Source organism: Nelumbo lutea, chromosome 3 (assembly GCF_056320005.1).
Source record: "Nelumbo lutea isolate HS-2025 chromosome 3, American lotus-T2T, whole genome shotgun sequence".
NCBI classification, from domain to species: domain Eukaryota; kingdom Viridiplantae; phylum Streptophyta; class Magnoliopsida; order Proteales; family Nelumbonaceae; genus Nelumbo; species Nelumbo lutea.
The window spans coordinates 117,015,923-117,037,901 of NC_142686.1; the positions used below are offsets into that span (position 1 = coordinate 117,015,923).

The following is a 21,979-nucleotide window of genomic DNA, read 5'->3' on the forward strand; positions in this document are numbered from 1 at the left end:
TCTTCGCTCCCGAGAGCATGGCTAACGCTCCGCTCGACATTATGAACGATCCGTGCTCGTATTTTATAGCCTGTTCATACACCTCTGTAGAGTAGAAGAAGAATGACATCCAAGATCAGTAAATCTGGGGAAAAAGAAAAAAGTATAAATGAAAAGCGGGCAAAATAGGTCGAGTTGAAAGCCTCCTTTCCACCGTAGATATTAAAACCACGCAATCAGCTTTGGAAACCTTGGACACGTGGCTTTCTTATACACTATTGAAAGGTGGATTTCCTCCTTTAAATATAGGGGAAAACATTTTCTCATAATGCCGGTGATGTTAACAAGTCAGAAGAAGGCAAATTTGCGCCTTTGTTTACACCGTTTCTTGGCTTTATTTACTTAAAATGTCCTCAAGAATTAATTTGACAATGCAAATATATGCAATCTAGGTAGGTCCCTTTCTCCCTGGCCTTCTTCAACCCCTTGCCTCCCGGATTCTCACATTTCCTCGACCTGTAGCTGTAGCAGATCTCAACGGCGATCAATGACAGAACGAAGAAAACCAAAAACCCTGCAATGTAAGGGAGCGGGGACTCTCGGAAGGAATCCAAATGAGAGACGGAGAGAGACAGGATGATTTGAGAGAGGGATTGAAAGATATACGAGAGGCATGAGGTGACGAGGAAGGCGAATGGAGAGAGATGGGAGGATTTCTCTGGCCACTGATTGGGTGTATTTCATCTCCGTCAACTGCTCCGCCGTTAATGAGTGTGTCAGATTCTGGATACCAGATACTAAAAACCTCTACTCGGACCTTCGCGAGTACATCCGGATGCGAATCCAAGAGCGTCACAGCCCAGAGCAACGATGACGTCGAAGCGTCCTACGCGGCGAGCACGAAGTCGAAAATATGCCCGCCGATCTCGATGTCACTGGTATGCCATGGTGGAGAAGATTCCCCGGCTTCAAACGTAGCATTGATCTCCTTTACGGCCTCTTGCATCCAAAAATCGATCAGACAAGATGGTTCCTTTCCTGATTTCATGCTCAGGCTTTCCTCGTCATCATCGTCGTCGTCATCTTCGCCTTGTTGTCCCGTGCTGGGATATCTGTTAGAGCTTGTAATTTTTGACATTTTATGAGGTCACGTGATATACATAACTGAGGGTCCATTGACTGTAAGTACTATATTCTTACAAAATGAAAGTTTAGATTTTAAATTGTTGCCTTTTTAAAGCTCGGGTATTAAATTGATACTCGGCCTAAATTACATTTTCTAACAACAGATCATTTTTCAATCGTTCTTCTATCAAGAGGCCGGATATATCGTTCTTCAGTCAACCCAACAAAGATGCCATTAACAAGCGATTTGCAGGAACAAATCGTTCTTCAATCAAGAGGCGGAATTCATTTTGTAGGAAATGAGATTTCTTCTTCATTGTTTTGTTCTCTTCTTCTTTGGGCACCATTAACAAGAGATTTGCAGGAAATTGCTTTGCAAATAGATCCAAGGGACAAAAATCGTTTTGCAAGGGTGTTAGTTTTGCAAAAACAACTTATAGTTTCTTTGAAGAGTTTTAATATCTCAAATGGGTCCCAGGGAAATTTTTTTGTAGCTTGATGTTGCAGAATACTGTTGCTATTGTTTCACTTGTAAAAATCAGTGTCATCAAATGAGAAGAAGAAAAAAAAAAAAGAAGAAAAACAAGAAGAAGAAGAACACAAATGAAATCAAATGATTTCTTATAAATGGCTTTTGCCTTTGGCTGAAATCTAAAGAAGAAAGAGAATCTTGTTAATGCTGCCCAAAGGAGAGGAAAATGAAACAAAGAAGAATATGCCTCTTGACCAAAGACTGACCTATTCCTGTAAATTTCTTGTTAATAGCCTCTGTTCATTTAGGGTTTGGAAAGCAAGCCCTTTGCTTGAGTTTCATGTTTTGTTTTGTTTAGTCTGCAGTCAACTTTCCTTTTTATTAATTTCAAAAAAAAAAAATTGAAAGTATAACATTCCAAATTTATCATTTAACTTAATCCATACATATGAGATGAGAAAGCATGTAACGTGTGACATGATTGAATCTGATTGGAAGTACACCAGACCCCACACCAAAGTGAGTGCAGAAAATCCAAATTCGTCTGATGGAGGGATCTAAAGGGAGTCACCACATAACTTTTGTGCAATAAATTAGGAAAAATGATGGATGGTAGAAAAGTAGGGAGAGGATTTTGTAAAACATTTAGTCTATGAGAACATGAGAAGTGTATTCCAAAATCCCTAATAAGGTTCTATAACTGTTTATAACTAGCATAGGCTTGGGACTAGGCTACGAGTGTGGAAGGGGTTAGGCCCCACATCTGTCTTGAAATCAAAATTTCAACCTTAATTTATTTCATTTTTTTATTCCCTTGGATAAAATCATGCATTACAAACCATAAGTTAAGAAGGTGAGAAATGCTTTGGTTGAACTCAACCCACCTATAAAGCAAGAAATTTCTTTCCACCATAGGATTGAGACAAGGATATCTCCTGCCCCCTTATTTATTTCTAATTTGCTTTGATTTGCTTTCTATCTCCTACATTCCAGCTAAAGAAAATTAGAAGAAAGAACCACCTTATTTTAATTCAAGACAAAAAAAAAAAAAAAAAAAAAAACTGATTCTAATGCGTATGGGAAAGATACTGATGAGGGCAGATTTGGCCCTCCAGTGAAATTGTGACATGTGGCACCTCGTGACAATTAAGAAAACACCCAGTCAACAAACTTACGAAGTTGGTAACCCACCCGGGCACCAGTCTGGCCGGTATGGCGCCACGCGCAGCCTAGCGTGCGGCCTGCGAACTGCGTGCGGCCTACGCGACCTGGCTGACTTGGACCAGCCTAGCACATGATCCGGCCAAGCCGCCCATAAGGCGCCCACCGACAAACCTGGCCTAGACACTGACCCGCCAACTGACACAAGCGCCAACCTGACGACCTGGTCTAGACACTACCCCGCCGATTGACACAGGCGCCAACCTGACGACCTGGCCCAGACACTGACCCGTCGACTAACGCAGGCGCCCCCCCAACAACCCAGCCCAGGCGTCGACCTGGCCGCCTGACACAAGCGCCAACCTGACGACCTCGAGGAATTCACCACCGTACTCCGGTTCTGACAGGATGCGACGAGTCTTACCGTTTGGAGGCTTTTCACCCACCTAACCCGCGAGGACTCCGGTATATAAAGACCTCACCCCTCAAAAGGGAAAGGGGAGGAAGAAAGGGAAGTAACCCCTGCTCTCTAGCTCTCTCATATTATCTTCAAAGCTCTCTACAATAAGAGTGCTAACTTAAGCGTCGGAGAGCCCCCGCCGGGAGAATACCCCCGGGACCTCTGATTCAGTTATCGTAGGTCCTTCAGCTCTCGCCACCTATAAAGAGGAGGAAAAGTGGAGTTCTTGGAGGTCCCTCAGCTCCCGCCACCTACAAAGAGGAGGAAAATATGAAGTTCTCGCAGGTCCCTCAGCTCTCGTTGCCTACAAAGGAAAGAAGACCACGTCATGCTAAGGACAGTCGGATTGCGCCGCACCAGGGAGCTCCAGCATTCTCTAAGTCACCGGCCGCCTAGTAGGCAGTTCGCCACCGAGCAGCTCACCACCGGACAGTTCGCCACCAGGCAGTTCGCCACCAGGCAGTTCGCCACCAGGCAATTCGCCACCAGGTAGTTCGCCACCAAGCAGTTCGCCACCAGACAGTTCGTCACCGGGCAGTTTGCCACCAGGCAGTTTGCCACCAGGCAGTTCACCACCAGGGAGCTCGCCATCAGGCAGTTCGTCACCAGACAGTTTGCCACCGGACAGTTCGCCACCAGACAGTTCACCCCAGGCAGTTCGCCACCAGGCAGTTCACCACCAAGTAGCTCATCAATAAGGCACGCCACCACCGGGCCAAATAACGAGGTACTTAGCCAAAAAATTTTTACATCACAAAACATTGGTATGTGGCCAAAAACGGTTACATCAGATACCAACTTAAGCACTAACTCAATAAATTTACTTGACCATGTGACTTGTACCTTTGTCCATCCCACAAACTAGCAACTTCATGAACCACCCCACGAATCGGGGATCTCCAATTAAGGGATGTAGAAATGCAACAAGCAAATGGGCCTACACAAGAAAAACAAAGAGAAGTAAATGTACTATAACTGGAAATAGCTATGCATATTATTAATGCAAAGCTTTTAATGATACATACAAGTATACTACTTCAATTTATAAATTACAGAAACTTACCAATCTTGTTTGGAGGCTACTCACCACGAGACTACACTGCACCCTTACTACAACACACTTGTATACGACCATAGGGGGTGATCCCCTATTTATATTTGGGCTAACCACCTTACATGAGGCGGTTCGTAACGTTTTAATGATTTTTACATGGACCACGTGGGTCCTTTAATAGCCAAAAAATATAAGTCGATTTTGTAACCGATTAAAGAAATCGGTGCTAACTTCTTTCATTTCTCCCCTTCAACAACAATTTCTCTCTTGCTAATCATCCAAAGTCGTCTTTTTCTTTTGGGCTTTGAATCTCTTTTCTTGCCATTTTCCATCTTTCACTTAGACAGGCATCTTCATAACTGGTTGGTTCTAAGTTGCTAACTTCTTTAACGAGTACAACGTCTATATACTTAGGTTTAGGGCGTCTAACCCTAGTTGACCTTCGTAATTCTTGTCTTGGTTGTTTCTCTAACTCCTCCATCTGATTTGGTCTATATCTTCAGTTGTCTTTTGCTCATGAGCACCAATGCTCGAAGGTCTTGTAGATTTTTGAGTATCAGATGAGCTAGGTTGGGGCTCTAAATCTTCTTTCTCATTTATCTTCTTTTGTAAATTCTCTTTCATAATTTCAGAATTAGGTAGTATAATTCTCTTAGATAACCACCAAGTTGTAGCTTCATTGAATACCACATCTCGAGATGTATAAGAACGATTGGTATTCGGATCACAGCACCTCGATCCTTTTCTTCACTATCATAACCAAGGAATATACACCGAATAGCCTTCTTATTGAATTTGCTGTGTAGATGGTTTGGCACAAATACATAGCATATCCAACCAAATATGCAAAAGTAACTTACTGTGGGTCGACAATTCCATAACTTCTCATATGGTGAGAGAAAGCCAAGTGATGCATGCGATAGCCAATTGATAACGTGTTGTAGTCTTCATGCCTTTTGCCCAAAATTGTGTTACTATGCAACATGCTCCTGCATACTTCAGCTAAATGCCGATTCTTTCTCTCAGCTATTACATTCAGATAATCTGAGAATTCTTTTGATGTATATTCTCCTCGAGGCGCTTTATTTTATACCTTACTTCTTTTTCGATTTCTCTTTAAATTCTATCACTACTCGAATTATTATATTTAGAGGCACTTGGCACGTGGCGGCCCCAAAAAACTGCCTCCGTATCATGTAAAAAAGTGTCAAAAAACTGCCTCCGGATCGGCACCCAAAACCATCACGCGCGAAAGCTAAATTTCATATCGAACAAACGATTGACTCTTCGCCTCTTCTCCAAGCCAAGCCAAGGGTTTCTGCTCGTGCTCGTTTCAAAAGAGAGTGAAAGAGATAAGAGGGAGCTGCAACTCCAACGTCGTCAACATGGGTCGTATGCACAGTCGTGGTAAGGGTATATCTTCATCAGTTCTGTCGTACAAGAGGACTCCACCCTCTTGGTTGAAAATCTCCGTTCAGGATGTTGAGGAGAACAACGTTTGTGAAGAACGGCTTCACTCCTCAAAACGGTATCATTCTTCATGATTCTCACGGTATTGCTCATAGGCTTGCCTCAAAAATCCTTAAAGATTTGGCTTTGGTTTCTATTTTTTTTCTTTTATCTTGGGATATTTCCTCTATTGTTTCTCCCTCCAATCGGGTTTTATTGAGAAAACCGTGTATTGTTAGTAACTTGTGAAAGTTTGGACTATGGATATGTAGCTCCTGGCTCAAGATTTCTGGATCAGAAATCAAATTTTGGGTAGTGGTATAGGACTTGGATTATAGTGATATTTTGGATAGGCGTGATTATATATTTACTAATTTATTGGGATATAGACTCTGATTTTTTGTGTATCTGATTATCTTCTTTTAATAGAGTGAAGGTGATATTGATTCGGGGAAGTTCCGTGAAAGTTAGGATCCACTTTTGATGCTTCCTGCATTGGGGGTGTATACGTGTGATGCAAAAGCTCCCTTTGGTAAATTGATTCTTTTGTTTTTCCTCTTTTATATTCGCTTGGTACTTCTACCGTGCAAATTTTCTGCTTCTATGGGTTTATTTAATTATTTTTTTTAACGAATATTAATTGTTTCATGAAATCCTATAATTTTTTATAGTACACTTAAATTTTGATTTCAGGTGGAATGGATATTTCCAGTGATGGAACATATGGTGCTTCTGCTCATTTAGATTACGGGATGATAACTCTAATGGTAACAGATGGAGTCCGTGGACTTCAGGTATGTATATCCAATGGCCAAAAAAGATTGTCTCATATCTATTGGTCAAAAAAATGATTGTCTCTCAAATTTTGATTGCTGACATTATTCTAATATCACATATTTTTTTTTTCTCTAACAGATCTGCATAGAAAAGGATAGTTTGCCTTCCCTTTGTTTGTATCAATGTTTTAGTTTGTCTTTGGAGCTTAGATGTTATAATATCTGCCTGAATTCCAAGTTTGTATCTATGTTTAGGAATCCAATTCATGAGCCTTGTCTTGCTTATTTCTTTTCTTTTTAATTTGTAACCTTCCCTTTGTTTGTATCTACAGTATGCTTGTTTTAATATTCTTGTGCATTTGACCTTTTTTTTCAACAGATGGCATAGTTTTGCTCTATGAAGGATCCTCGTGTGCGTTTACATATTGTAGCTCTTTGGTGAAAGATTATTTCTGAGCAGCAATGCAGTTTGTTTTTTGTGAATAATCTCTTGGGATAAGAAAAAAAAGAACCTCTACTTCTATATTGGCTACTCTCTATTTTGCTTAATAAATTTGCTACATAATAGAAGTGATATTACCAGTTATCTACGCCAAAAAAGGAAATGATTAAGGTTTTGTGAAAAAAATTTAAGGAATCTGAACTTAGTAGATGATATGGCTCCTAATAGGGTGGCATAGTGAAGTGGGACTTATGTAACCAACTGAAGTAATTGAGCTACGTACATCATGAGGTTTTGTTTTAGTTTATAGTATTATGTTCTCTTGTTCATATGGCTCTGCTATCATACTCAATCAATTTGCTGAATCGAATCCAGTTTGTTAGCTGAAGCCTTCAAGCTAGAGTTCTATAAACTAGTTTGAGGGACCCTTTCACAATCAATTTTCTAGGGACAAATTGCCTTCAAGCTATTAGTAGCCCTCTGTCTTCATGTAAATTTTCTAGAACTTTCCTTCTTTGCTGGCATTTTTATGTATTTAAGTTTTGGCACCATGCTTTTACTTGGATTTCTTGGGAGTAGTAGCTGTGGAGGTTCAGTATATGTCCATATATACATGTTCAAATGTCTTAAACATCAACTTTATAATTGCATGGAGAGTATACAAGTTAAAGCACTTGTAATATGTTTTTTAAATTAATAACTAAAATCTCTTTGCTGAGCTACCATGACAACATACAACAACATACATGAAAGCTTAGAGAATTCTTAGAGTGTCAGTTAGAATATTGAATTTGTTTTTTTTTTTTGTTGCTTTATGGGTCTAAGGGTCATTTTTCTAGTATTGAAATTTCAACATCAAGAGTGGGTTGTAAATTTGATTTAGGACCAGCGGTGGTTGCCCAATGTTTGGCTTAGTAGGGGGTGCTCTCTATCACACAAGCTATTGCTTAATTTCTTAGGAAAATGCAGAATTCTGGCTGAACTAATTCTCACTTAGGTTGGTACAAGGTAGGGGTACTAATGTTTCTCTGCTTCCGGTTCTTTCCCACATTAGTAGAAGCTGAAGCTTTGGTTGACCCAGAAAGACCATCATTTGCACAGGACTCTCGAAATTAATTCAATTTCTTCCCCACAACAATAGCAGCTGAAGCCTTAGTGGATTCAGCAAGATGGCAAGACCATCATTTGCACAGGACTCTCAGAATTACTTTAAGTTTTTCCCCATATCAATGGCATCTGAAGCCTTTGTGGACCCAGCCAGACCATCATTTGTGCAGGACTCTCAGAATTACCTCAAGTTCTTACCTATATCAATAGCATATGAAGTCTTTGTGGATCCATCAAGGTCATCATTTGCACAGGACTCATAGAATTACTTCAAGTTCTTTCCCATATCAATAGCAGCTGAAGCTGTACTGGACCAGGACCTGGCAAGACCATCATTTGTGCAGGACCCTTGGAATTACTTCAACTTCTTCCCCATATCATCAATAGAAGCTGAAGCCTTATTAGACCTAGCAAGACCATCATTTATACAGGACTCTTGGAACCCGCATGCCAAATCCATGCTTTGCCTTCTGAACTCTGTTTAGAAATCCAAAAGGGTCATTCTTCACATGGCAATGTAAATTAGCTGATTTTGAAATACACTTTATTTCTACAGATTATTTTGTGGTTCAATATTATACTATACAATAAACTAGAAGATCAGAAGATCAGATAGAAGTCCCAAACTATATAACCACGAAGGTAGTATTTATCTATAACTCTGGAATCTGAATACGAGAAGCACAATCAACAAAATTCTGTTCATTGTATTACATAAGAAATAGATTGTGGAATCCATGGTGCTGGAACTCGCAGGACCCTTAACCAACTAATTTAAAAAAAAAAAAAACACCAAATCAGATTTGGGCAAATTGAAAATGGATAGATGAATTGTATGAGTTTGTATGGTGATCTGAATAGTATATTGGTCTACTCCCACTTGTTTTGAGCAATATTGTGTCTTCTAATGAAATACTTTCAGGGTTTCTTTCAAGGGTTTCCACGGGTTTATTTCCTTAATTTAATTAAGACCCCATGAAAATGTGAAGACATTTGGACCCACCAAACACTAATGCAAAGAAAGTATATAAGACTCTTTATGAGTCTAGTTCAATAATATTCTATTGACTTCTGAAATGAACATATATAGTATCGGATGATTGACACTAATTACTATAGACCTTTTTGGTTTCTTTATGATAAAAACATAAAATAAGCATTGAATGAATGAAATTGCCTAATGGCTTCCAAGATTAAATTTCTTCATATTGAGACAAAGCATCAATTAATTATCAAGCTCATAATCAGAAATGAATGGTATTTGCAGGGAGACGTACTTTGAGCTACAGGTATCTAATAAGGATTGTTGGAGATGAAATCCATTAACTCATTAATCAGAAATGAATGGTATTTGCAGGGAGACATACTTTGGACTGATGCAAGAAACATTGTTTCTCATGGTGGCATTGCTGGACAGATTTCTTTCTGTGTATATAATTACAAAGAAGGAAATGCAGTTGGTTGGCCTAACTTCACTGTTGCTGGCATCAAAATATGAGGACTTTTGGCATCCAAAGGTACATATACCTGTCCATGTCTAAAGGATTTTTATGATCTATTTTCTAAATTAATTTATATGCTACCGAGAACAAAATAATTTATGTTTTGACTAATTTTTCTAATTAATACAGGTCAAGGATTTGATTAGCATCTCAGCTGATTCATACACAAGAAATGAAATGCTTCAATGGTTTGCATCTTAAGTTTATTTTCCCCAACTATCTTGTTTTTGTCTTAACAAAGTAGTAAATTTGCTCCTCTTCAGGAGTCATATTCTCAAGAAGTTGATGTTCCGTCTGAATGTGCCAACACCATACGTGTTCATGTTAAGGTTTCTCAAGGCTGCTCGGTCTGATATTAAGGTCCAAGATACAATTGTTGAATTTTAACTTTACCTTGTCTTTGTTTGGACTTTGGTGCAAATTTCTTGATAACATTCAAAAGGTCCATTTGATTATTGCAACAAAAATTATGGAAACTTAATTTTGTTCTTTGGGTTCTTGACCAGCTTGAACATCTCGCTTTCTACCTTATTGAGCTGTCCCTAGTTGAATATGAAGCTTTGAAATTCAAACCATCCTTTCTATGTGCATCAGCTATATATGTTGCACGATGTACACTGCAAATAGCCCCTGGTTGGACTACACTACTTAGCAGACATGCACACTATGAAGAATTAGAACTCAGGTGTGCTTTTAATCTTTTAGGTGCACGTAACTGTGTTGGATGTGCAATGAGTAAGCATTGAATTGCATTTGTTTGGGCTTTCATATGCAGAGAATGTGCAGATATGATTTTGAAATTCCAGAAGGCTGCTGCAAGGGGACAATTGAAAGTAACATATGAAAAATGCTTGCATCCTGATCAAAGTCGTATTCGAATTTGATTTTTGTTTTTTTTTTTGTTCTTAAAATGATGGAAGTCAATTGGAATTCTATGGATAAGGTGTATTTTTTGGATTATATATATATATATATATATATATATATATATATACATTTTCATATAGATTTTATGTTTTGATTGAATATATTTTCATTCCATTGTATCAATTGGAATTTTTAAATATTGATATATTTATAATATATCAATATTTAAAAAAAACTTTGGATCATTTTTAGAGGCGGCCAAAAGTGCCTCTAAATATTAAAGCATATATCTTTAGAGGCAGCCAAAAAGTGCCTCTAAATATTAAATCATATAGATTTTTCCTTTTCTTAGATTTCTTTTAAAGGTATATAAAATTGTTGCAAAATCATTTAAAGGTGTTTAAATGTGCTTTTAAATTGAAGTTTTAGAGGTACTTTTAATTGTCTCTATATAGGACTTTTAGCGTCAATGCAATAGAGGCATTTGTATGTGCTTCTAAAAATCCAATTTATAGACGAATTGATTAATCTGACTCTAATGTTCAATCAAGTGCTTTTAAAACATTAAACAATAGGACTTTTAGAGGCACTTACTTGGCTGCCTTCTATAACTTTTGAGGCATTTTTTTAAGTTTTTAGAGGCAGTTATGGCCGCCTCTATAGATAAATTTTCCAGTAGTGTATAAACTTTGAAAGTGCTTTAGATTTTTCTTTTCAGTACACCCATACTTACGTCGAGAAATCATCAATAAATGCTATCATATACAGCATCCGGGTGTTTGATTCTTGATTCACTTGTCCAAACACGTCAGAGTGAATGAGTTCCAAAGGTTGTGCTTTAGCACATACTGTGTCGGTCCGTACTTTCAATTGAGAGTCTTTTCAACATTGACTTTTCCATTATTACTTTGAGCCTGTTATATCCAAATGGCCAAGTCTTACATGCGTAGTTTCATTACGTCGAATCTTTTCTATATAACTTGATTCAGTAGGTATTACGTAGATAGACTAATTCTCGTCTTTCCATAAGTGGTGCTTTCGGTGTATGTATTCTCCGATATAATTTAACGTCATTTGGACCAAACACTACATAATTACTAGATGCAGTTAATTGAGATATTAATAGCAAATTCTTTTTCATACCTGGCACATGGTAGACATTTTGGAATTGTGCTTCTTCCTTATTGAATTGCAGGATGCATAATGCTTGACCAATATGGGTGATTGGAAGTCTTGCATTGTTAGTTGTAACAACTTGCTTACCTTTATATTCTGACATAGATTCAAATTTCTGTTTATCTCCTATCATATGATTTGAGCATATAGAATTTACGATCCAATCTCGGCTATAGTCAACTATTCCAGGATTTGGTGTCGATACCGTTGAATAATCCTCAATAGAGCAGCCATGCTCATCTAGCTCTATAATACAATAGGAAGCTTCGGCTTCCCATTCTTCTTCACTTCCTTTATCTCCTTGCTAACTGGCTGATGTTACTGTATTTCCTTTAGTTAGCTTTCTTTTGTTGTACCAGCATTCACGTGCATAATGGCCTTTCTTGGAACAATTGTAACATATTACATTGCGTCGGTTACTCTTATACTGCTGAGAAGCTCCCCTTTGTTGATAACTTTCCTTTTCTGATAAAACTTAGCAGGCTTCTGCTTAGCCTCTTCTTCCGAATGAGAAGTGCTTCTTCTGTTTCCTTGATTGAGACACTAACCATCTGCTTATTTACTGTCTCTTGATTGGTCAACATATTTTCTAATTCAACAAGCGATGGTTGTGTTGACCAAACTCTAATAGCTGTCATAAACTCATTATACTTGGGTCTCAACCCTCATATAATTATTTGTCTCGCTCGGGTTTCACTGATTGTAGACTCTTTATCTCATAAAGAGATTTCATCACAGAGACTCTTTACCTTTGTAAAATACTGGCTGATTGTCATCGATCCTTGACTGATCGATGCAAGCTCATTCTCCAACATCTGAAACCGAGTTTCATTTGTTTTTGAAAATAATTTAGATAAAATATCCCAAGCTTCACTTGGAGTCTAGGCCTTTTTTATATGCTCTAAAAATTCTATTTCAACAGTAATTTTAATAGCGTAAAGAGCCTTATCTGCCTTGATTTTCCACTTCTTTTTAACATTCTCGTCATTGAGAGCAGTATTTCACCTCCGGTTGTTACTTCCAACAAATTTTCGCCTAGTAAATACGACTCCATGCACATGCGCCAATTATCATAGTTATAGTGGTTTAGCTTCTCCATTCCCGCAAATATGCGAGCTAAATTCACCATTATGATTGGTGAAATCCCTCTCTACTGCCTTTCACCAAGAAGCTTAGTCCTAGACTAATTGGCTTCTCAACGTCACGTTGCTTACAATGGACGATTCTAATCCAAAAAATTAATGGCTAGATCTTTGTTACTCAAATGTCAATCCAACAGAATGACAATTTCGGTCAACCTATTCTGATACCAAATGTAGAAACACAACATGTAAGTGGACCCACACAAGAAAAACAAAGAGAAGCAAATGTACTATAACTGGAAATAGCTATGCATATTACTAATGCAAAACTTATAATGATACATACAACATATCACACACGTGTACTGATGGAGCGCGATCCGGCTGGTCTTATCTGTCCGCTGCCTTGCTTTCGAACGAGGTAGCAGGAATCCTGAAACGGGAGAGATGGGAAAGCTCCGGGAGGAACCCAGTGTAGAGGCTCCGAAGCTCAAGTTAGAATCTTTCAAAAGCAAGGTAATACCAGATAGCGCAAAGTTTTTGCATACCTCTCTTATCGGGGGGGCAGGGGGCTCTTATAGTCGCTTCGCGTACTCGCCCCGAGGCCCTTGTCAGATCGGGTATGATTACTCTGGCGCTTGTCAACTCGGCTGTCGTCCCTTCTACTGAGACAGAACCGTCACTGCCTAACCGTCACTGCTTAACCGTCCAACTGGAGATGGCGGCGTCAGTGGCGGTGACAGGTGGCCGTTTAGAGTGCAGCTGCCAAACGTCAGATCCCAAGTCAGTCAGGCGTGGCGCCCTCGGTCACGGAATTCCCTGGTGCCAGGCGTGGTACGTTGTTTGGCTTTGGTGCCTAGAAGATGATGTGAAGTGCTGAGCGAGGCGGTCTTGAGCTCGGAGGTATCCCGAACTGTAACAAGGTGGGTCAGTTAGGCGAAGTCTGTCCTGAGCTGTTACAAGGCGGTCAGTTCGGCGAAGTCTGTCCCGAGCTGTTACAAGGCGCAGTTCGGCGAAGTCTACCTCGAGCTGTTACAAGGCGCAGTTCGGCGAAGTCTACCCCGAGCTGTTACAAGGCGGTCAGTTCGGTGAAGTCTACCCCGAGCTGTTACAAGGCGCAGTTCGGCGAAGTCTATCCCGAGCTGTTACAAGGCGGTCAGTTCGGCGAAGTCTACCCCGAGCTGTTACAAGATGGGTTAGTTCGGCGGAGTGTGCTCTTGCCGCCTAGGCTTGACCCCTTTTGCCGAGCTGTTGTTTCTGCCACGTGTCTCATAATAAAGAGGTCGGGCCAAATTTTCCTTCATCAATCGCCCCCCACTCCTTGCGCCGTGGGCCTTGCCATGGTGCGGGGAGTTTTCACGAGGTGGTTGTAGATTTGTCCCGTCCTTCAAACCTTCACTGTACGAGATGCTTTTGCTAGGGTTTTTTTGGTTTTCGAGAAGGCTGGAAACGTGCCTTACTCAAAAACGCTGGTGGTTGTGACCGTGCGTTTTAAATTTCAAACCAACTCGCGCCGCTGGGACGTGACAGCGGGTCATTTCAAAAAGGCACGCCACTGCTGTACGTACGCCGTCGACTGTCAGGGAGACGTGCGGTGCGTCAGATTCGAAAAGACGCGTGTCGAAGCGACGTTGGTTTCAAAAAGACGTGCTGACGTTCCGGTTTTTTCGGAAAGACATGCGCCAATCACGTCTCGACTTTAAGGGTTGCAAGGTTGGTAAGAACGTGGGCCGTCGGATCGTCTTCAGTCTGCACGGTCGATTCTTGGTTACTATAGCTATAAATAGTGGGGGACCCCGGTTGGTTTGTTACTTCTACGGTTGTCTATCGAGTTCGCGTCCAACCTTCCAACTCGCGTCTTTCTTCCAGCTCGCGTCGAGGCTGGTTATACAGTCTTCACGGTTCTTTAGCTTGTTCTTCAAACTTTCCGGTGAGTACTTTCTTTAATCTCTCTTTTCCCCAATGTCTAGCTTTGATAGCTCAGACGATTCTTCGAGTAGGGCCGACGTAGGTTCCACCAACCGAGCCGTGTCCCCAGACTGCCTCAGTGACCCCGAGGTGGAGCTTGAAGACTATGAACTAGTGGGCCGAGTTGCTTCGGGCAGTTTGGCGTCTACCTCCCGCCGAGGTCGGATGCTAGATAGGTTTGGTCCTTCGACCATGACCCCTGAGGGGCTTCAATCCATACTTCTGTCCTACAATCTTCCTGGGGGGTACACATATTTCATTCCTTCGGGTAGCTTTCCTTGGGAACACGGTCCCGACGAGATCGTGATTTTTCAAGAGCAGCTCGCCGCAGGGTTGCGACTTCCTTTCCATCCGCTCCTCGTCGAAGTCATAAACCACTTCGGTGTCACCATTGGCCAGCTTCATCCGAACTCTATTCGGAACCTGGTGGGGACGAAATCCTTTTTTTGCGAGCAGAATTTCCCCTTGGATTTAGAGATATTCTCCTCTATCTTGATGCTCAAGAGACAGGCGGGTCCTCTTCCTAGGGGGAGACGGGCGTATTACCTTACTCCTCGCCAGGGTTTTAAGCTTCTGCACGATCTCCCTAACAAGGTCCCGGCGTGGAAGCGGGACTATTTCGGCGTGCGAAGTGCACAAGGATGGCCCTTTCAGACCGGGTGGGGTGAGGCCGCTCCCGACTCGGGCGTAACTCTTGATAAAGAGACGGTGAAGGGTCTCCAGCAGTGGGCACGGCAAGGCTTAAAGTGCCACCACTACTTAACGGAGGCTAAGCTTTTTGCAGCCGGCCTGAGTTCGGGTAGGTTTCTGGCTATGCGGTTTCTTGCTTGCTCTGTTCCTTCATTTTTTCTGATGTCGAACTCGTTCTGCAGGTGTGATGGATGCGGAGAGAACTCGCGGCGGGCGTTTGTTCCAAGGTATAAAGAGGAGGAAGCGGGTCGCCAAGCGAACTCGTACCGAGCTGCCCCTGGATGAGGAGCCCCAAGCCCCAGACCATACGACAGAGGATCTGCCCAGGGAGCCCGAAGTGACTCCACCGGTGCACGAGACTGCCGGGGAGCCTTTCGCTGAAACCACTCATACGGGCGCTCCTACGTACTCAAGTGCTCCTCACTCCGGGTCTGCTCATACGCGGGCTGGGCCCTCAGGCTCGGGAGCTCAAGGGGAGTTTAGGAGCGTGTTGATGCCGAACTACGCTCTTCAAAAGAGTAGGGATGCTACTTTCCCCGAGGAGGTCGCGGCGTGGACCGATCTTCCCTTGAATCAGGTCGCTTGCCGCGCCGTAACACATGCCATGGTGGTAAGTGAGATTCCGTCTTCCTTTTTTATTCTATTGCTTCTGCTGTTATTTGCTCACTTGTTTCTTTTGGTAGGTGAATTCTTCAATTCATGCCTTGGCTGCCCAAGTGGAGAGGAGCTCGCGACAGGCGCGAGCTGCTGAGGCTGCTGCTCATGCGGCTGAAGAAGCCTTTCGTGCTGCAGAGGCAAATACCCGGGCTGCTGAGGCGGCTGCTTACGCTGCTGAAAAGGCTGCTCGCGTCGCGATGGCCAGATAGGCGAGGTCTCAGCGTGACGCCGAGGCCATCGGGGTAGTTGTCAAGCACATGGCGGACTTGAAGTTGGATTTGCAGCATCAAGTCGAGTATCTTCAGGAGGACATTAGGGAGAGAACACAGATTTTCTCCCAAGGCATTGAAGATGCCAAAAAGAAGGCAGTTGAAGACTATATTGCCTCCCCGTGTTTTGACGATCTGATGGTGGACTCTTACAGGAGGGGGTTCAAGTTGAGCCGGTGGATGATCTAGAATACATACCCCGACCTCGATGTAAGTACCATAACCACTTCGCGCATAACTCAGGAGATGGCCAATGCTGCCGATGGCGAGCCGGACTCTGAAGGAGAGGCAGGGCCTTCGGGTGTTGTTGAAGTGCCTTCCGATGGCGAAGAAGTAGCTCCGGGCATGTAATTTTTTTTTTTTGCCAATGTACTGTTTCTTGCAATGGAGTGTCTTTTTCCCCTTGCTCATCTTCCCCGAGCTGTTTCTTTGCCAGGTTTTTAGATTTCCGTGGTCTTTTATGCCGCGAACTGATTTTTTGCTGAGCTGATAATGTGCTGAAGTTCCTCGGCTTGCCTTGTGGCACGGCCTGACTTTGTCCACTTTGCTAGGTGGTTTATAGGTAGTATCGCCTCAAGTTCACGATGTTCCACGTTCGGGGTACTCGTTTTCCTTCCAAGGTTTCGAGTTCATATGCGCCCCCGAGCGCTGTTTTTACTTTATAGGGACCTTCCCAATTAGGTCCAAGCTTGCCGACACCGGGTTCGGGCACCATAATTTTCCGGAGGACCAGGTCGCCGACTCAGAAGCTTCGTCGCTTTACTCTGCTATTGTAGTAGCGGGCTACCTGCTGCTGGTATGCCGCTGTTCGGATGTGCGCGAGGTCCCTTACCTCGTCCAGTAGGTCGAGGTTGGTGCGTAACTCGTCTCCGTTCGTCCGATCGTTGTATGTTTCTAATCGCAACGTTGGTATTTTGATTTCCGTTGGGATCACCGCTTCAGTGCCGTAGGTGAGGTTGAAGGGGGTTTCTCCCGTGGCAGCTTTTTCGGTCGTTCGGTGAGCCCATAAGACACTTGGTAGCTCTTCGGCCCACAATCCCTTAGCTCGGTCCAGACGTGCTTTCAGTCCGCGTAGGATGGCTCTGTTCATTACTTTCGTCTGACCGTTTGCCTGTGGGTGCGCGACTGACGTGAAATTTTGCCGAATCCCCATGTCCTGGCACCACTCTTGGAACTTGATATCCTCGAACTGTTTGCCGTTGTCGGAAATTAGAACCCGAGGTAATCCGAAGCGACATACTATGTTCTTCCAAAAGAAGTTCTGTATGTTTCGGGCCGTAACAGTTACCAGAGGTTCGGCTTCTATCCACTTCGTAAAATAATCTACAGCAACAACTAAGAATTTTCGCCCGCCTGCTGCTGGTGGGAATGGCCCGAGGAGGTCGATGCCCCATTGTGCAAAGGGCCACGGGCTGGCGAGGTATTTGAGGTCGGAGGCAGGTTGATGGTGGATGTTAGCGTGCTTCTGACACTTGTCGCATTTTCTGACGAGCTCGACAGCTTCTGCCTTCATCGTTGGCTAGTAGTATCCTTGTCGAAGTGCCTTTTGGGCAAGTGCTCTGCCCCCCAAGTGTCCGCCGCACAGGCCTTCATGAGTGTCGCGGAGTACAAACTCGGCTTCGGTAGGTCGCAGGCACCGCAAATAGGGGAGCGTGTACGACCGTCGGTATAACCGTTCGTCTATTATGACATATTTGGCCGCCTGGCGCTGCACCCTTTTGGCGGCGTTGCGTTCTACAGGGAGGGTTCCGTCTATCAGGAAGCTCGCGAGTGGATCGATCCAGCTCGGCTCTGCTTCTAAGATGGGAGCGACCTCCTCTATCCCCCCGAGAATACTAGGCCGAGGTAAGTCCTCTATGTACACAGTTCTCATATTGTTGTGACTTGTGCTGGCTAACCGGGACAAGGCGTCGGCCTCAGTGTTTTCAGACCTCGGGATTTGCCTGATGATGTGTGACCGGAAGTTGAGCAGGGCTTCTTTTACTTTGGCCAAATATGCGATCATGGAGAGATCGCATGCTTCGTATTCGCCGGTAACTTGGTTTACCACGAGCTGAGAATCGCTGTAGATGACCAAGTGTTTTGCCTTTAACTTTCGCGCTAGGTCCAGCCCGGCGATTAGTGCTTCGTATTCTGCCTCGTTGTTGGATGCCGCAAACTCAAAGCGTAGCGCGTACTCTACTTTTGTGCCGCTCGGGCCGCACAAGACTATTCCAGCTCCGCTGCCCTGCCGGTTCGAAGAACCATCCACGTGAAGGATCCAGGGCTCCTCATCCCAATTCGCTCTTTGCCTGATCAGGAGAGAAGCCACACTGGATGTTACCTCATGGGGTTTGAACTCTATGGGCTCAGGAGCTCCGGGTTCGCCGCAAATGGGGACCTCGGGCTCGACCTGCGGGGCTTCGTGGCTGAAAGTGCACTCGGCGATAAAATCTGCCAAAGCTTGGGCCTTGATAGCGGTTCTCGATTTGTACTGGAGATCGTACTCGCTGAGTTCGATGGCCCATTTCGTCAGTCGACCGGAGACTTCGAGTTTGAGTAAAACTTGTCTGAGAGGCTTGTCAATTAGGACGATGACTGTATGAGCCTGGAAGTACGGGCGGAGTTTCCGAACTGCTATTACTAGGGCGTATGCTAGTTTTTCTATCTCCGGGTACCTTGCCTCTGCTCCCTGCAAAATCTCACTAACATAATATATGGGTCGTTGGACCCGGTCTGTTTCCTTTATTAGTACCGAACTGACCGCCTTGTCGCTCGCCGAGAGGTACAGTTGTAAGACCTCGCCCACCTCGGGCCGGGCTAAGGTTGGTATACTAGCGAGGTAACCTTTTAGTTCGTCGAACGCGAACTGGCAGTCCTGGGTCCATTCGAACCTTTTGCCTTTGACTGCCTTGAAGAAGGGTAGGCAGCGGTCTGCTGACTTGGATAAGAAGCGGCTTAGAGCGGCTATGCGGCCGTTTAGCCTCTGGACCTCTTTTACTTTCTGAGGTGGTTTCATATCTAGAACGGCTTTTACTTTGTCTGGGTTGGCCTCAATACCGCGCCGATTGACAATGTAGCCTAGGAACTTGCCCGAGGTGACGCCGAAGACACACTTGTTGGGATTCAACTTCATGCTAAAGTGTCGCAGGATTTGGAAAACAGAATCTAAGTCTTGTATTAACTCTTGTGAAAACTGAGTTTTGACGACCATGTCGTCTACATAGCACTCTATCTTTGTACCAATCAGACGCCGAAACAGCTTATTTACAAGTCTTTGGAAGGTTGCCCCGGCGTTTTTTAGTCCGAAGGGCATGACTTTGTAGCAATACAGGCCGAACTCGGTAATGAAGCTGGTTTTTTCCTCGTCGGATGGGTCCATCCTAACTTGGTTGTAGCCCGAGTAGGCGTCCAGGAAGCTTAGCAACTCGTTTCCCGAGGTCGCGTCCACTAGGCGGTCAACTCTGGGGAGGGGAAGCAGTCTTTCGGGCAAGCTCGGTTCAGGTCGGTATAGTCGACGCACATGCGCCACTTGCCGTTTGCCTTTTTTACCAACACCGGGTTGGCCACCCAGCTCGAGTAGTGGACTTCCCTTATGAAGTTTGCTGCGAGGAGCTTCTCAACCTCCTCGTCGACCGCTCTCCAGCGTTCTGGGGCTAAGTTGCGTTTCTTCTGTCTAACGGGTCTGACTACAGGGTCAGTATTAAGCTTGTGAGTTATCAGTCCGGGGCTAATGCCGGGCATGTCGGCCGCAAACCAGGCAAAAATATCTAAATTTTGGAGTAAAAAACTTACCAGTTCGGCTCGTAGGGGATCTTCGATGGAAGCTCCGATGCTTAGTGTGCGAGCTGGGTCCGTAGCTGAAGCCTGGATTGCGACTATTTCCTCCGTGGGCGAAGCTCGCTCCTCACCTTGCTCCACCGGCCGCTCCAGCTCGAGGTCGTCGGCCGTCTTGGTTTTTCCCTTTAGGGCGGCAACGTAGCACTTGCGGGACTCGAGCTGGTCGCCCCGCGCTACCCCTATACTGAAGTCCGTAGGGAACTTCATGGCCAAATAGTAGGTGGAGACCGCCGCCCGTAGGACATGCGTGATCGGCCGCCCGATTATGGCATTGTATGGGGAGGGGGTCGCGACTACCAGGAAATCATGGTTGAGTTTGACCGCATAAGGCCATGTGCCGACTTCCACAGGGACAGTTATTTTCCCGAGGGGCCTAACTTCCTCTCCGCTGAAACCTACCAGGGGAGTGTTCGCGGGCTTCAGCTCGCTCCTCTTTAACTGCAGCTGGTCAAATGCCGATTTGAAGAGGATGTCCGCTGAGCTGCCCGAATCTACGAGCACGCGCCTGACCTTGAAATCGCTAATCCTTAGCTTAATGACAAGCGCGTCATCATGGGGGTAGTGGACTCCTCGCGCGTCGTCCTCCGTGAAAAAGATTGGTTCTTCGGTCTTTGGCCTCTTTGGGGGGTTCCTTTCTTCGAGGGCCACTTCGCGAACTGAAGTCCGGGCTGCTGCCGAGGTACACCCTGCTACTACGGATCCTCCCACTATTACATGGATGGTTCCCCGAACTGGCCTTTCTTCCGGAGGCTGCTTCTGCAATGGTTCGGCAGGTCTGTTGCTAGACTCGGGTGCATCCTTTTCTTGCTCCCCTTGCCGACCTGCTTTATTGTTATTGTTGTGCTGTACAAAATTTCTCAAGTATCCGCGACGGATGAGTCCCTCTATCTCGTCGCGGAGGTTATTACACTATTCGGTGCTATGACCATGGTCTCTATGGAAACTACAATACAAATTCTTGTTTCTATCGTTCGGATTTCCCTTCAGGCGAGGTGGCCACCTAACGTACGGAGCGTCTTTGATCGTCATTAAGATCTCTGTCCGCCTCGTGTTCAACGGCGTGTAATCCGTCCGAACTGCTAAGGGGGCCCGAAAGGGCTGGTTCGGCTTCGGCTCCCAGATCGGGTTTTTTCTACTCACCGGGTTGGGGAGCTCGCCTTCTCTCTTTCTTTTCTCGTTCCCGTCTTCGGTTCGTTGGTTGATCTCTTCCTCAGTCCTCATGAACTTATCCGCGAGTTTGAGGAATTCGGCCACGGTCGCGGGCTGGTTGGCCACCATGTGCCATTTGAACTCTTTGTGTGTCACCCCTCTTTTGGCCGCCGCGAGCTGCACTGCGGGGTCCAACCGTGGTATTTGCAAGCATGCCTCGTTGAACCGCTTGATGTAGCCCCGAATAGACTCTCCTTCTCTTTGGACCACTTCGAAGATGCTTTCCTCTGTTCTGGGGCACCGTCGGCTGGTGACGAAGTGCGTGGTGAAGACTTGCACGAACTGGGCCCAGCACTTTATCGACCCGGGGGCTAGGTTCCTGTACCAAGTGCGGGCTACTCCCCTGAGGGTGGTGGTAAAGGCCACGCACATGCACGATTCGCTAGCCCTAGCGAGGTGCATTTGCGACTGAAAGGCGTCAACGTGGTCGTTGGGGTCGAAGGACCCGTCGTACTTGTCCAGAGGTGGGAGTTTGAAGTCTCCGGGTAAGGGGACCGCCAGGAGTTTCGATGCGAGGGGGGAAGGAACGGAGAGAGCCGGGGTAGCCCCTACCTCGTCCGAGCTCGTGGCTTTGCCTCTGACTTCCGACAAGGCGCGGGTGGCGGTCTGGCGCCTTCGCCGGCGCCTTCGCCGGCGCCTTCGCCGTTGAGCGGGCCTTGTGCTGGCGCTGCTGGCCTCCGTGTTACCGACCTCGATGGGCCCAGAGTGCGGGTAG

At 44.7% G+C, this 21,979-nt stretch overlaps 1 protein-coding gene across 2 annotated transcripts; it reads left to right on the forward strand.

The window, feature by feature from the left end:
• The first annotated feature begins 5,316 nt into the window (after window positions 1–5,316).
• Window positions 5,317–10,555, forward strand: LOC148867936 (putative cyclin-B3-1). 2 transcript variants are annotated; one of them, XM_088975460.1, is made up of 8 exons: window positions 5,317–5,803; window positions 6,130–6,232; window positions 6,394–6,494; window positions 9,383–9,542; window positions 9,657–9,715; window positions 9,791–9,887; window positions 10,034–10,212; window positions 10,303–10,555. In XM_088975460.1, exons 3-8 carry the CDS (start codon window positions 6,475–6,477, stop codon window positions 10,409–10,411), a joined length of 624 nt encoding a protein of 207 aa, XP_088831586.1. In that variant the 5' UTR covers window positions 5,317–5,803; window positions 6,130–6,232; window positions 6,394–6,474; the 3' UTR covers window positions 10,412–10,555. The 2 variants fall into 2 exon arrangements, with proteins under 2 accessions (XP_088831586.1, XP_088831588.1); XM_088975462.1 differs by having other exon boundaries at window positions 5,317–5,779.
• The last annotated feature ends 11,424 nt before the right edge of the window (window positions 10,556–21,979 follow it).

What these genes read in the sequence shown, in the direction of transcription:
- LOC148867936 (XM_088975460.1), top strand. Translation starts at nt 6,475, where the DNA reads ATGGAGTCCGTGGACTTCAG. An exon ending in ATGGAGTCCGTGGACTTCAG is followed by an intron (nt 6,495 to 9,382) that starts GTATGTATATCC and finishes TGGTATTTGCAG; the next exon opens with GGAGACATACTTTGGACTGA. An exon ending in AGAAATGAAATGCTTCAATG is followed by an intron (nt 9,716 to 9,790) that starts GTTTGCATCTTA and finishes GCTCCTCTTCAG; the next exon opens with GAGTCATATTCTCAAGAAGT.